Below are 14,211 nucleotides of genomic sequence, written 5' to 3' on the forward strand. Positions count from 1 at the left end.
CGTGTGCCGTGACGCCACTCAATGGTAATTCGCCTATTCAAGTGACGCGAGAAACGTGGTTGTGCGAACGACAGTTTTCAATTAACATTTCTAGATTGAATTTGAAGTCGGAATGTACTTCTTTCCATTTCGAACATATGCTAGGCATGCAGATTCAAGCATAGCAAATATTTTATGTTCTGGATTTAAGAATGCACTCGTTTGCTATTTAAACCACCTTAGTGCCGCCTTATATGTTGTTATGTCTTCTAAAGCTCTGTTCTGTAATAGGCCTAATTATTCAGTTGATGTAACTGAATTTAATTCTGAAAGCTTTTATTTTCAAACTAATCTAAAAATGGCGCAAAACATAAAACTTACGATGTTATTTTGAACTTCCTGCAAGCTCTAGGCATATAAATGTATTCATGCTAGCGTTCACAGAACACCCAGACCATCAATCGGTAAAGGTCTGAACATAGACCTCGGTTATTAGAGGTCTATGCGTATACTGAACTATACATACACGGCGGTCTGGTCCTATGACGCCTGGATACCGCTGATCGTAAGTAATTGTCCCTCGTCGTCAGAACCGATGGCCATTGTCAGCATTACCGATACTGCACATTGTGTCTGACTGAGACAACTCATTAGCCGAGCCATTACCTATAGAGGCAAACGGCGGGCGTCTGATTGAGGGCGCTGCTGGCCCGCCGCGCCGCCGGCCGCCGTGCCGACCAGGTCACGATCAATGCTCGGCGATTGTCGCCGGGACGTGGCCGGCCTGCACAGTGCACAGTCACCGGTCGACCGGTCGGTCTCACTTCCGGCGGGCCGGCCGGGGCCGGGGCGGCGGCCGGGGTCAGCCACTCGGTCCCGGCGCCCGTCCTGAGCTCAGCACCCCACCCGTCACCGCCGGCGGGCGCGGGCGCCGCGACGACGGACGAGGCCGCAGCCGGCCGACGTGACCGGCTGCCGAAACGGCCGCCGCACCGAGCTATGGCCGACCGCAGGGCGCTATGAGGCTTTGTCGCAGCTCAGAGCCCGCCGGGCGCGTCCCCCCTCTGTTATACGGCGGCGGGCGGGGAGGAGCCCGCGTTTCTCGGTGCCCGCCGAACAGTAGCGGCTCCCTGTCTAATCTCATCCCGTGACACCGGGAGATATACTGAGGAACAGGGTCTGGCTGGGAACATTCCATTTTTAGCAGAGTCTCACCTCGTTGGCAGCTAAAAAGTACCGTAATACTGGTATGTTTTCTAAGATATTCGCAGTGCAATAAATTATTTTGAATTGAAAATAAATAATTACGATATAAGGAAAGGCTGACAACCAAGGATGTATGAGATGTTTATACAGCGTTTGAAAGGATTAACCCGCGCACCGACGGGGGGGGGGGGCGGATATCCGCCCCCCCCCCTGAGGTTTTTCGCGAATAGCGGGAAAACCGCGGCGCATAGCGCCGCGAAATTTGGTACGACTATTTCCTCATCAATTTTACACATGGTGTGCAAGTTTGAACCTCCTACCTTTCAAGGTCAGGTCACCAGGTCACTTTGAATGACCCAACCTCAAGTCACTTTTTTGCAACTTTGTCACCGTGCCAGAGCTACAGTAGATGTCGGAGGCCTTTGAAAGTCGCAGGATGTTATTAGGTCATTAGTAGCTACAATTTGTATATCTCGGAATTTTGATATCGGTGACCTAAGGTCAGGTCAATTTCGCGACCTCCCCATTATAAGTCAATGGGGGAAAAATCAACTCCCTGTTTTTACCACTAAAACGGGTCGGAATGGCCCCATATACCATACATGACTTCATACACGATCAACCTTCACTACCTTGAGGTCTGTTTTGCTGTTGGGCAGCTGTGAGGTCATGTGACGTCATCAAAGGTCACCAAAGGTTTTTGGCCAATAACTCCGTACAGGAACAAGATACAGACGCATGGATGGTCTCATTGTGTTCAGCTCGTCAAGACGCATCGAATGATATACATGATGACCTCGAGGTCACGTGACCTGAGGTCAACCTTTGACCTTGACCTTTCGAGGTCAACATATATATCATTCGATGCGGATTGACGAGAGGATCACGATGCTGCTCTTAGTTTGTTCATATCTGGACTAATTCGAAAGTTATTCGAGAAAAACTCTCTCCATATCTAGCGCCGCCATTTTGACTTTTTCGACCCCTGTGACGTCATCTTTGACCTGACCTCAAAATGACCTTAGTAAAAATTGTAGATCTTGACCGTGCGTATCCGATGCCGTTTACCGCTTGTCGCTATCTTGCTTCGTTCTCGAGATCTCAGGGGGGGGCGGTCATCCCCCCGTCGGTGCGAAGTTGGCGCAGACCCCCGTCGTCGGTGCGCGGGTTAAATTGACATGTTTACTTTTGTAACGTCTATATGCATACCTACAGGGTGCATACCTACATACCTGTAATTACCTTTATTTTCTGATGTTCAACTGCGTTTATTTTTTAGCAGGAGAGCACTTTTATGATCTAACGCTATCCGAAAAATATGGCTATTAAAAACACTTAGGTAGTGTGATGCAATTTACACGACTTTAATGTATCACGACATCGGTAAGCGATGTTGTGAATAACACAAGTCGGTAAGCGAAATGAATAACACAAGTTACGAGTGCATTTCCCAATGTCTTGTGAGCTGGCTTAGCTTTGAGACGTTCCATTAGAGGCCGTCATGGGGTCAGTTTCCCAAGCCGACATCATGTGGACCGGACGTGTCGTCTGCCCGCCGACCGCCGGGGGCACTTTCTGAAGTGTCGCCGCCATGGTAACATGATCCTGAAGTCCGACGAGGATGGGGGGGGGGGGGACTGACCAGAGTCGACCCATTCCGCGGGGCGCGGGATGGAGCACGTGGGTCGAGTGACGACTGTGTCTCACTCCGGCACGATCTTCAAAGTCATCTTCTGGTTGGCCCGGCCCTCTAGTCCTACACCGCCTACGCCCGATTTTAATAAAGTGGCAGTAAAAGGGTGCAGTCAATTCGTTGGCAGTAGGTAAAGATTGGTTTGTCGTGTTGATGTGTAACAACATTTTTGGTATGTCAATACGAAAGCGATACATGTTGATTTTTGGCATTTCCAACTAATTTGTTTAAGTGGCGTCTTGATTTCATGATTTCTAGCTATTTTATAAAGTAATCTGAATTTTCTTATCAATTCCCAAATTTATTCCGCTATTATTTTTCCACGGTATGGACTTTCGAACACTTTGCAACGGACACTAATGGCACATTGTCACAGCCCCTAGCCACACTGTTTGGTTCTGTCACGATGGTCTCGGCCGGCCCATGCTATCCAGTCGGCCACAGGTCGTGTTGTCCAGTCTGCACGTTCCGCGTAGAGCGATATCAATGCCGGTGATCAGGTGCCGTTCGACAGCCGTGTATGTGCGGCACACGCCACTTTTCCATCAGCACACGCTGAGTGATTACTCGGGCCGGCAGCCGCGGGGCAAGTGACGCATATGGGGCTAATGCGGACCATTTAGCCTGCGTCGTACACAAACAATGAGCCGTGCTTTGCATTTATGCCCTCGTGAATGTGCATTGAGTTGTACAGGGGCAATGCTTTTAAAATTGACAATACGCTCATTAAATGTGTATGTTGAGACAGTAGTGTGACTGTCAAAGCGTGAGGAACGATGATTAGAGGTCGTCAATGCCCCTGCTATTTTTGTTTCCTGTTTTGCTTGTAACAACATGGTAAAGTCAATAGATTTTTTTTTGTGCTCTTGGCTCGGTAAAGTAAAATAAAATAATCATTCAGCCGAATCAACAGGATGCACCACACATAAGGCTTAAAACATTTTGCATGTTACCGATGTTGACGTTACTTCGCCGTTTCAATAAACTCACAATATTCCTACATCGCACATTTATTTAGGGTAGACCGGGGCAAGGCGCACCCCTTAACGTTTGACTCGTGATAGGGTATAAATGAGGGGACAACGAAGGACAGCTTAGCGCTTATGTCAACCACTGCACATTTGTCTTCATAGCCCCACGGACAAAATTCATGACTCACTCACTGGTAACGTGTCAAAAAGAAGAAAGTGATAGAAGTCAAAATGGGCGTTTTGCCCCGTTACCGGGGCAAGGCGCCCTCTTCCGAGGGGCAAAGCGCACCACATGAAGTAATTAGCATAACAAGCATTCCTGGGTGAAAACAAGCCTCTGTTGCAGCTTTAGCACTGCGGTACGCATCTGAAAATTGTTGCTCGTGACTGTAATCAAGTTAACGCTAGCCATAGGACTGGAAGCATTCGGAATGATCCACTTGTCACCTGCAGTCACGGTGAATAAATCAAACTCATGGTGGTTAGGAAATGTTGATATCTGTTCCTGGCTGAGTGACTGCAGTGAAATGCCCGGCCCATGTCCCTCCCCTTTCCCCTCCTACGCGACGGTTACAAAGGTGATTTTATGATATGCTTTGTTACAGTGTAACCGGGGCAAAGCGCCACCTGGGGCTGGGCTTCTTGTACTTAACTGCTACGCTGTGCCGCATTACCCCCGCGTCAACTAAATCATACTTTGTCACCTGACGCACCGACGGCGTAAGTGACGCAAACTATGTTTGGCATAGGAATAAGCAAGTATCTCCCATGAAAACTATGGCAGTACTTGCATGCATCCTTTAACATTACCTAAGTCACGAACTCACTATAATCGTTAAAACTTATTGTTGATGGTAGGCCTAGACTAGAAAATGTGAAGCGATTCCAGAATTCTTAAAGGGACCCTCCCACCTTAACATTAGATTTGAGTTGAGATAGCCAACATGGGGTCCCTGGCTGAGGGCTCACAATTACCGGTTTCGGCACTCACAACATCGAGAAATGCCTTAAATCGGAAATATTGAATTTCAAAATTGCAGCATTTTGATTCAGAGGGGCTAATGCATAGGAATACCGCTCTGAATGTGTGACGTCAGCGCAGATATCTAACGATTTTTAAATGTTTGGCTAAAACGTTTGGTAGCACGTGGTGGTATATGCTGCTTTGCGCGCAACAAATGCCGCACTTTCAAATAAAGTCCCTAGGAACAGCGGAGATCCCAAAAAGTAAACAAAAGTAAAAGTCTAATATCTTGGAAACCGGTGAATATTTTTCGATGAAATTTGGTAGATATTCGTTTTCGCTCTTTCTGAACCGAGCGATATCACTTTCATGCCAATTCATTAACTTTTTTGAAGGTGGGAGGGTCCCTTTAAAATAAAGTTTGAGCGCTCCGATCAATCCAGCTAAAGAATATTGCCACAGCAGAAATGATAAGCGAACCTTCTGAAGAACCTGTTCATTGGTCGGTAGGAACTTAACCCTCGCCCATGTAGGGGGGGGGGGTTGGTGCACCCCCCCCCCCTGAGGTTTTTCTTAGCTACGCCGAACCGTTTCAGATAGCCTGCTCAAATTTTAGTACCCTCTGGGGCATCCTTTGCGCAACTTTGGGTATTTTTTTTTGTCAAGGTCATGTCAGGTCACGGAGTTATGACGTCATAAAGGGAACAACCTCCGGCCAGATTTACGCTAAATTGGAGATTGCTTGACATTGGTATAAATGCCGACTGACCTGACACACTGATGGATTGTTTTAGAATCACAACTGGCTGATTTGACATTGGCACAATGTCCGTTGACATTTTGAAGGTTACTTATGTTCAAGGTAAGGTCAGTGACCTCGGTTGACCTGTAATGACTTCTTGCACTTGTATGCCTTTTCGGGGTATTTTGATGCCCTGAATTCGAATTTGCTATCCATTTCAGGCATCGTCGGTTGTTTCTTGTAGTTCATTTTGGGTCAGGGTCAGGTCAGTGACGTCACACGCCTGACTTGACCCAATGCACAAATGACCTTGCAGACTTCCGATGCTCCCAACGCATCATTTTTAGAGTTATGACATCGAAATGCATACCACACGATAGAGAATTGATCAAAGATCACGAAAGTGAAGGTTTCTAGTCGTTATCTCTTACCGTTTTGCCGCAATCGGCGCGGAAATATGAAAAAGCTAGATTTTTCCGAAAATTTGACCTTTGACCGGTCATAAGTAGGTCAAATGTTGACCTAGGACCAAAAAATGTACCACCAATCACAAGATCTCGTTGAGAGCAATCCGTTGGTCTTTTCCGCTAAGCTCTACGACGCTCCGTTTTCAAACGCCAGGGTGGGGGGGGGGGGGGGTCGCACCAACTGCATGGCGAAGGTGGCAAAACACCGTTTACGGGCGAGGGTTAAAAAATATGAGATATTGACGTGGGCCTCGGGGTGCGCGTTGCCCCGGTCTACTTTACAACGCACCTACTCATTTTTTATTGAAATTAGATAGGTATCAGCCCATTCTACTAGTAACACTTTTTAGTCTTTTTTAGCCTTTAGAGTAACGTGACTATCCCCTATAAGGAACTTACCGAGTACGAGAACGATCAGGCCACACTTGATCATGATGTTGAACTTGTGCATTCGGGCAGGAGTATCAGCTGTCAGAAGCCAATCAGCTTCTTCTTCTTTGCAATCTGCCGAGAACATCAGAGGATGATCAGAGGATAGGTCAACTTTAACATCACTTATTTTTTACATGTTTGCTGAGCTAATGTCTTTTGTATAAAAAGCTGCCGAAAATGACATCCCTCAGCTGACATGCATGCCTATTACTCTGTAATACACGCAAGGTTTAATTCATGTAGTTATCTCATTCTTTTATCATGAGAGTTAACATTCTATGTTATGTACATCCCTCGTTGTGCTAGAAAGGCACGGCTGTCATTCCCAGTTTCCCACTACGGTCCTATTCGTTATAACAAAACGTTTTTCCGAGCTGCAGCAAAGCCTTGGCCAGGGTTGGACTTTTGAGCATCTAAAGTTTCGGTTGGGTGTGGACAGAAACCTATGGTTTTGATAAGCCGATTGGTCTGTATTGGTTGATATTTGTTTTGCTATCGCGTGCCTGTTTCGTGATTTGTTTTGGTTGGCAATTGTAAGATATAATCTCGGTATGGAAGGGAGCTGCACTGTTGTATTGGACTTTTGTGAGCTTTGGCCGGCTATAAGTGCAGTTAGATCCGGCCGGGAGTGTTGGTCTGTACCTGTAGGTCGGTCAATACTTCAGTGCCTATATAAGTACCCGTCAGAGCTGCAATTGCAAAAGTTTTCAGGGCCATTAAGGGGTTCAGATCACTATGCAAGTGACAACTGCGTCGCCATCCACTCTGCAGTAATGCGTTCTTGATGACATGTTCAAATAGGAGCCGGCAGGAAGTTCCAAATTACGGCGCCGATGTGCATTGCACCCTGCCGCTGACGATGTTTATAGGATCTATCAAAGGGCCGCTGTAACTCACGGGAAGCTACGAGCGCTCCCGTGCCAGTGGCGCATTAAGCTCACTTACCCAATGCCAGTTAGTGCGAAATATCGGGGTACCCATCGTTGTGGGCGTTACCAATTCATGCTGCCGGGCCGGCGGGGTGCAGCAGGGCAGGGCGGGGTCCGCCTGGATGGGGGACTGCCGGATGGTTACGGACACCGATTGTCACACCGGAACGCCACCGACGAGCTAATGCAACATCCTGGCATCGAAGGGGCTCGGCGTAAAATGCATAACGAAAGAGCACGAAGAGCCTGTCCTCCTTGCTCGTGCAAAACCATTCTGAGAATGAGCTACCAAACAGCTACTTGTACTGAACTATACCGATAAAGCAGGTGTTATGAATATTTATAGCTTCATAAGAATAGACAATGGCAAATGGCCAAAGTAGTGGAATGGAACACGAACCAATGACTCCAATCATGTATGACGAATAAGTGAGTCAAGTGTTTGAAGCGTAATGAATTGAAGCCAAGTGTGGTAAACAAACTCGTCGTGTCATACATATGAATTATAAAACATAACACACTGCCACATAATTACTTTAATCACATATTTCCATGGACAACGTTATACATTTTGTATAAGTAGGTATTGGTATTTACAAGAAATGATGTTTTATGTGTTCGGTATTACATTGTTATGCGTCGAGTGACAGATAAATTCTTATGCGATAACTTAAGCGATAATTGAGAAGTTATTCTGATAGGAGAACAACTTTGAAACAGCTCTTCACTCAGTACGAATGATGCAATTGGGTCGTACAGCTGTATCAACACAGTTGACTTCGGGTCAGCGCCTTCAGACCAATAGTTACAGCGTCATAAAGCCCAGACTATGATCCCATCATCGCCCTGACCATTATCGTTAGGCGCGACGACATCGCGCATCGTGCATCGTGCACACAGGCAAGGTCCGTGCACGCACGTCAATACAGTCGGTGAGCACGTGCGGCTAACCACATGTCTGGGTCGGCATTGGAGGAAATGTTCATTCGTATAACTGGGCTCTGTTGGCCTGAATAGTGGAAGTTAGTGGCGGCCGATAGTTGGATAAGTCGCTCCAGGTGGAGACATCGCTCTGTCCTCGTGAGCGTTTGGAGGCCGATGGTGGAACATATCGACTCTCCGAGGCATCGTCAGTCCATATTTATCGCTCTGCTCGGATGGAACAGGGCGAGGTGTACCACCACTTTTTTAATGTGAGAAAATGAAATACACACAGAAAAATATTAACACCTAGCGGTGTAATTGCACAGTACATATCTGAGCACTTGAGGAAAGTTAATTTAGTCCCTTCCCCGCTTAAATTACTCGCGCTTCTAAATGAACACCAGGAAGAAGGTAATACAGGGTGACACAAAAAAAAAACGGTCATCACCAAAATTCGAATAACTTCGGAAGTTTTATTCAGATCATCACCAAACTTCGGCCACTTTAGGTCACACCTATGTAGCAGACATCCACCAAGTTTCAAGTCTTCACTACGAATACTTTTAGTACAGTGTGTGTTTTACGGACGCTCCACAATGTGCTCCAGGTGAGCGCCCCGGCGCTGCAGGGCGTAGGCACACCTGCATCCGGCGGGCAAAGTTGTCGATAACCCGATAAGAATAACGTTTCAGGGGTAGCACACCCCCTGAGCACTGTCTCCAGAGGCCATTGCACTCTGTAAAGTGCACAGCCATCGGGTTATCGACAACTTTGCCCGCCGGATGCAAGTGTGCCTACGCCCTGCAGCGCCGTGGCGCTCACCTGGAGCACATTGTGGAGCGTCAGTAAAACACACACTGTACTAAAAGTATTCGTAGTGAAGACTTGAAACTTGGTGGATGTATGCTACATAGGTGTGACCTTAAGTGGCCGAAGTTTGGTGATGATCTGAATAAAACTTCCGAAGTTATTTGAAATTTGGTGATGACCGTTTTTTTTTGTGTCACCCTGTAGAACACTGTTTTCCCATACGCCGAGATATCCCTTTAGCATTATCCTAGCCGTGCGGGAAACATTTGCACGTGATCTTTCCTGCACTGTTTTCCGGCACGGGTTGATGACCTACAGTTCTGGTGATTTTTTGATAAAACTCTTAAAAAAGGTGATTTCAATAATTAAATTGTGAGTTTCTGAATAGATATTAAACGACGTATGGGAAATATCTTACTGAACTTGCTCTGGGAAGAAAAATGGAAACCTCGGTCTTCAAAAAATATCCGGCACTCGGCTACGCCTCGTGCCTACAATTTTTTAAAGACCTCGGTTTCCATTTTTCTTTCCCAGAGCCGTTCAGTAATATATAAGGAGGGTTGGGTGTTTTGCTACATGTAGTACGCCATGGCTTGCTGGCTCATGAATAAGATACGAATCATTTGAAAAATGTGAAAAACTCACTTGTCCTGAGAACAGTCACCAAATAATATGCATAAAAACGATATAATACCCGCTTTCTTGTGAAGAATCTTGGCTCTCTCTATCGTCTGGAGGTTTCGAAAGATGCTCTCCAGAGATGGCGCTAGTAAATTTGGCTGACATGACGTCATGCTAAAAAGTGATGGTTTTTGTGAGAGCAAATGTAATAATAGTTGAAAATTTTGTACTTTTGCTTAATTAAGAAAAAATAAATATACAATTGTTCAAAACAGCGTTTTCTTCATTCATCCTTCATTGTTTTAAGAGGAATATAGACAGTTTAAATATTTTTTCTTGACCGCAATTCGCACACGCACTAAATTAAAAGCTGGAGTTTTGTGCGTTCGTAAATCGTGATTTGAGAAAATAAGTTGACAATAATCTTTTGCACTTTTGCTTTACAATCATTTTTCAATGCAGATAAATGCATAAATTATTCGAAAATAGGCATATCTTTGAAATATTATGATTTTCCACAAGCAAATTTTCCCAAAAACTTGAACTACTTACAACTGACGAACGCATCCAATAATCTGGATGTCTTAGGATGAGTTCGTCATTTTTTCCGAAGGAAATACGATACAGTTCAAGCTATTTTACCGATTTATTAGGGTACTTTTGCCAATGAATTAATAAATAAATGACAACAATTAATCTCATTATCAACCATACTCGGAAGAACTTTCTTCGCATAAGCGCGAACACATCCGCGCTTTCATGAAAAGTCACGCCTGTAGATGTCAGGACTGCTGCTTTATGTTTCGCAAGGTGGCGCAGCGCGCAGGGTACCGACTACCGAGGCTGAGGTCTCCAGACTCTCCACCACGATTTAACTTGGAAATGGCCGATGGGGAAGGTCTCACCCAAAAACGGACGCCCTTTTACACAGCTGCATAAAGAGAATGAATTATTAGCATAGCTGACCACACGTCCCCTCCCCCTCTCCGCCCCAGCTCAATAGGAAATATCGCCTATTTTCCTTAGTCAGTTATATTCTGACTAATTTCTCACTCTTCCCAGTAAACCTTAACATGCATGATGCAGATGTCCACTGCGTAAGTCGTGTGCTTTCGTAAGTGTGCCAACTATATAGTGTTGCCTGCCTACACTCTACAGTACAGCCTACTGCTTCCCCATTGTCGTTATAATTGGTGATTCTCAGGTCAAAAGTTACACAGTGGTCTCAGAGAACAATCGTTTCAACAAATTAACGATTCAAACCGTTGCATTCTACTTATATTCCGGTCAGTTCTGCTACTAAACGATTCCGGCAAAACACTCTTTAGGTTATGTATTAGCGAACCACCACACAAAATTCGCCCAATCAATGGTCAGTTATTACTGCTGGGCTGAACCGTCATACGCTATATAGCCTATTATATAGCCTAGTCAATATTTTCAGAACGATACTGACTGACGAAACACAACGTATTCGCGGATTCGCACATACGTTGGCACCCAGGTGGCCTGTCAGCAGCCGCACAAATCCGCACAGCGCAGCCGGGATTTGACATTGAGATGGTACACCGTAAAGCATGCCTTTCCACACAGGCACAAGCACAGGGACACAAATTCTCAAAATCCAAACTTATTCCAATACTGGTCAATTACGAATAGGCATAAAGTTTTGAGGTTTTCTCATGTTCATTCTTCTTTCAACACACGCGGCAGACTGCAGCAGCTGCAGAACATCTCACAGAGCTGCGCTGGATGCAGTCATGAGCTGGGACACGGTTTGTGACCAATGACCGATCGGGGGTGCCAGCCTCCTCCCGGCACGCGATGCACTGGCCGCCGCGCAGTCGATGTCGGGGCACCGCCGGCATTCGCCGACAGGGTTCCATCCGATTCGGTGTATTGGTGGCAGCCCGAACAGTGACCCACGCGAAGCTGGCGGACGTCGATGGCCGATGAGCGATGCCCTTCCGCGACCGGCGGTGGCAGTCGGTCCCACATCAAGAACAGATACCAGTCATGCGGTCAGTCGGCGACGGCGCTGTCGCGAGCCGATCTGATGGTCGCGCGGTGGGCGTTGCCGACGTCCACCGGGACCGTCGACTGGGGGAGCGCGGCCGCCTCTTGGCCGCCGCCTCTGGTCGGCGAGCTCGTTGCGCTGTGGGACGGCATCCACTGCAAGTCGTTCACTGTGAAGCGGTCGTTTGACCGGACCTGGCAGGCGGGGAAAGGGGGCCTCAGATGAAGTAAAACCATCCCTCAGGCCAGCTTGAACTGGCTCTCCACCTCACCATGTTAGATAAGCGGACACCCTCGTGATCATCGCAGCGATGATTGCCAATTGGTGTGTCATTATGGGAGAGGATGCCAGCCTCCTTTGCAAGATAGTCTGCCTTTAACATAGTGCAGCCCGACCCATTGCCTGTGGCGCAGACTGGGCTTGATAATGCAGTGCAGGACACACCAAACGTAAGCGGCCATCTGTACCCCCTGTGCAGTAGGGCTGACTCAAGAGCCCAGAGTTGCCCTCCCCCCCACCATTCTGTGCACGTGATAACTGGATGGGACATGCCATGGTCAGCATCTGTTCAAAAGCTGCCCTAAGCATGTAAAGCTCCACTGGCATGCTCAAGCATGGTCACAGTCAGTTCTCACTTCTCAGTTGAACCTCCAATGGAAACCCATCACAAAGTAGAGATCAGGGCGCCTCTCACACTGCAGCACACTCAACGACTGAGGCACCATCTCATCACTTGCAGGTGGTTCTTGCCAGGAGCAATGCCAGCCACACACATCAGGTGATAACAGCAGTGTACAACTGCAATCTACAAGCATCCATGTTCTTTCTGGTTTTCTCCTGTTGAGATCCACTGCCATGCATGAACTTGATGGGCTTTTGTTGCGCTCCTCCCATGTGCAGACAGGTTTCTGCTGAAACAAAGCAAAGCAAATGTGATTAATAATGGCCCTGTTTCACCATCCAGACACTGTGTGCACTGGTAGCTACGGCATACCATAGCATCACTCAAATGACGTTGCATGTGACCTCTTAGTTTATGATCAATCGCGTTTGGAACAGAGTGAGAGGTTCTGAAAAACCGTACCAAGAACAGAGGTTTGAGTTCAAATACTGCTAGCATGCTGCTGGTGCTGGTACCGCAGCGTGCTAGCGTTCTGGGATGCTGTCATAGCTTAGCGTCACAGTGAAGTTTGTTGACACTGCCATGGAAACCCAATGCTCTGACACACGCAGCGCACTGCAGTGCTGAGCACTGCAGTGCGTGCTCTGCCGTGAAACACCACCCATGAACGTTGGTTGCATGACCAGGATGGAGCAGTGTGGCAGACAGTGATTTCAATTTTAATTGCACTTCCTAGAGATTAAAATGTTGTTGGTGAAATTGCTATTCATTATTCCTATTACCATTGTCTAAATTTCACATTTTGATTTCAAGACAGCATCAGCATTGACATGTTATATAAAATAAGGTTTAGACTTCAGGTGGTCCCGGGTTCAGCTATTAAGTAAAACAAGGGCAAAAAATTGTCAAAAAAATATTTTTAAAAAATACCTGCCTTCATCAACACCTCATCTAATCTAACCTCATCCTCATCTAACAAGGCCCTAATAGCAAAAACCGTTTGAATAACAATGTAATATTTTGCAACCGCTGCACCATTACTGTCACGTACGCTATCCCTAGATTGGTTGCTGGTAAGTAGTGGTTGTCGTCATCAACTCGTCATGCAGCAGCTGATTGGGATGGGCGGGGCCTATTTTTATCCAGGCGATAGAGAGAGCCAGAATCTTCCTCTCCAAACACAAGGTTATCAACTATCAAAGATTTCGAAACAGATGCGCCATAATAACAGAGACTTTTAACCAGCTGATTAAATTGCTGCAAAAAAGTTTCTGAACTGTAGCAAACTGCCTCATAAATGATTTGTTGATGTAAATGATCCAAAACGATATTGAATTCTGATGTAATCAACATTGTGAGTTTAGTTCACTACAAAAAAATGCATTCCCTTTCAGGAATTAAACCAAAAAGGCGAATAAATATTACGTCATCATCTTACATCCTTCCATCAGGGGAGAGAAGATCTAAAAAGTCAATCCTTGGTTCCCCTGTTATTCTGCGCCACTTTGTTTATTTTGTATGCATATTGTGTTTTCTTGTAAAGATGAGACAAAATGCCAGTTTGTTTGATTTTCATTTCATTTTGCGACCAAAGTCAGGCTCAGGGCTACCTAATACCTGCCTTTTCAGCTGGATTTTCAGTGTCAAATACTTTGTAGAGTATCTCAGACCACATCTCAGGACTCAAGGCCAGTTTCCAAACAATGTGTTTTGTGGTGTTTTGATTCTGCCTTTTCCTCTAAGGAACGTTGTCATGAACATTTATTTATTTTGTTGTATTTTACCCATTACATACCATTAGACTTACTGATTGATCGAGCTTTTGCAGCATGAA

General features: G+C 46.2%; 1 protein-coding gene across 3 annotated transcripts in view; it reads right to left on the reverse strand.

The window, feature by feature from the left end:
* LOC122381454 (netrin receptor DCC-like) overlaps positions 1 to 14,211 on the reverse strand; it is a 90,130-nt gene that overhangs the window by 27,206 nt on the left and 48,713 nt on the right. For 2 of the 3 annotated variants that reach the window (XM_043365620.1, XM_043365621.1), the window contains exon 2: positions 6,422 to 6,526. In XM_043365620.1, coding sequence (XP_043221555.1) covers positions 6,422 to 6,526 — 105 coding nt within the window. Of the gene's footprint in view, positions 1 to 6,421; positions 6,527 to 9,762; positions 9,867 to 14,211 lie in introns of those variants that run through there. The other variant, XM_043365622.1, reaches the window with a different exon arrangement.

The sequence above is a fragment of the Amphibalanus amphitrite genome, unplaced genomic scaffold (assembly GCF_019059575.1).
Source record: "Amphibalanus amphitrite isolate SeventyFive unplaced genomic scaffold, NRLGWU_Aamphi_draft 000120F_arrow, whole genome shotgun sequence".
In the NCBI taxonomy this organism is placed as follows: Eukaryota; Metazoa; Arthropoda; class Thecostraca; order Balanomorpha; family Balanidae; genus Amphibalanus; species Amphibalanus amphitrite.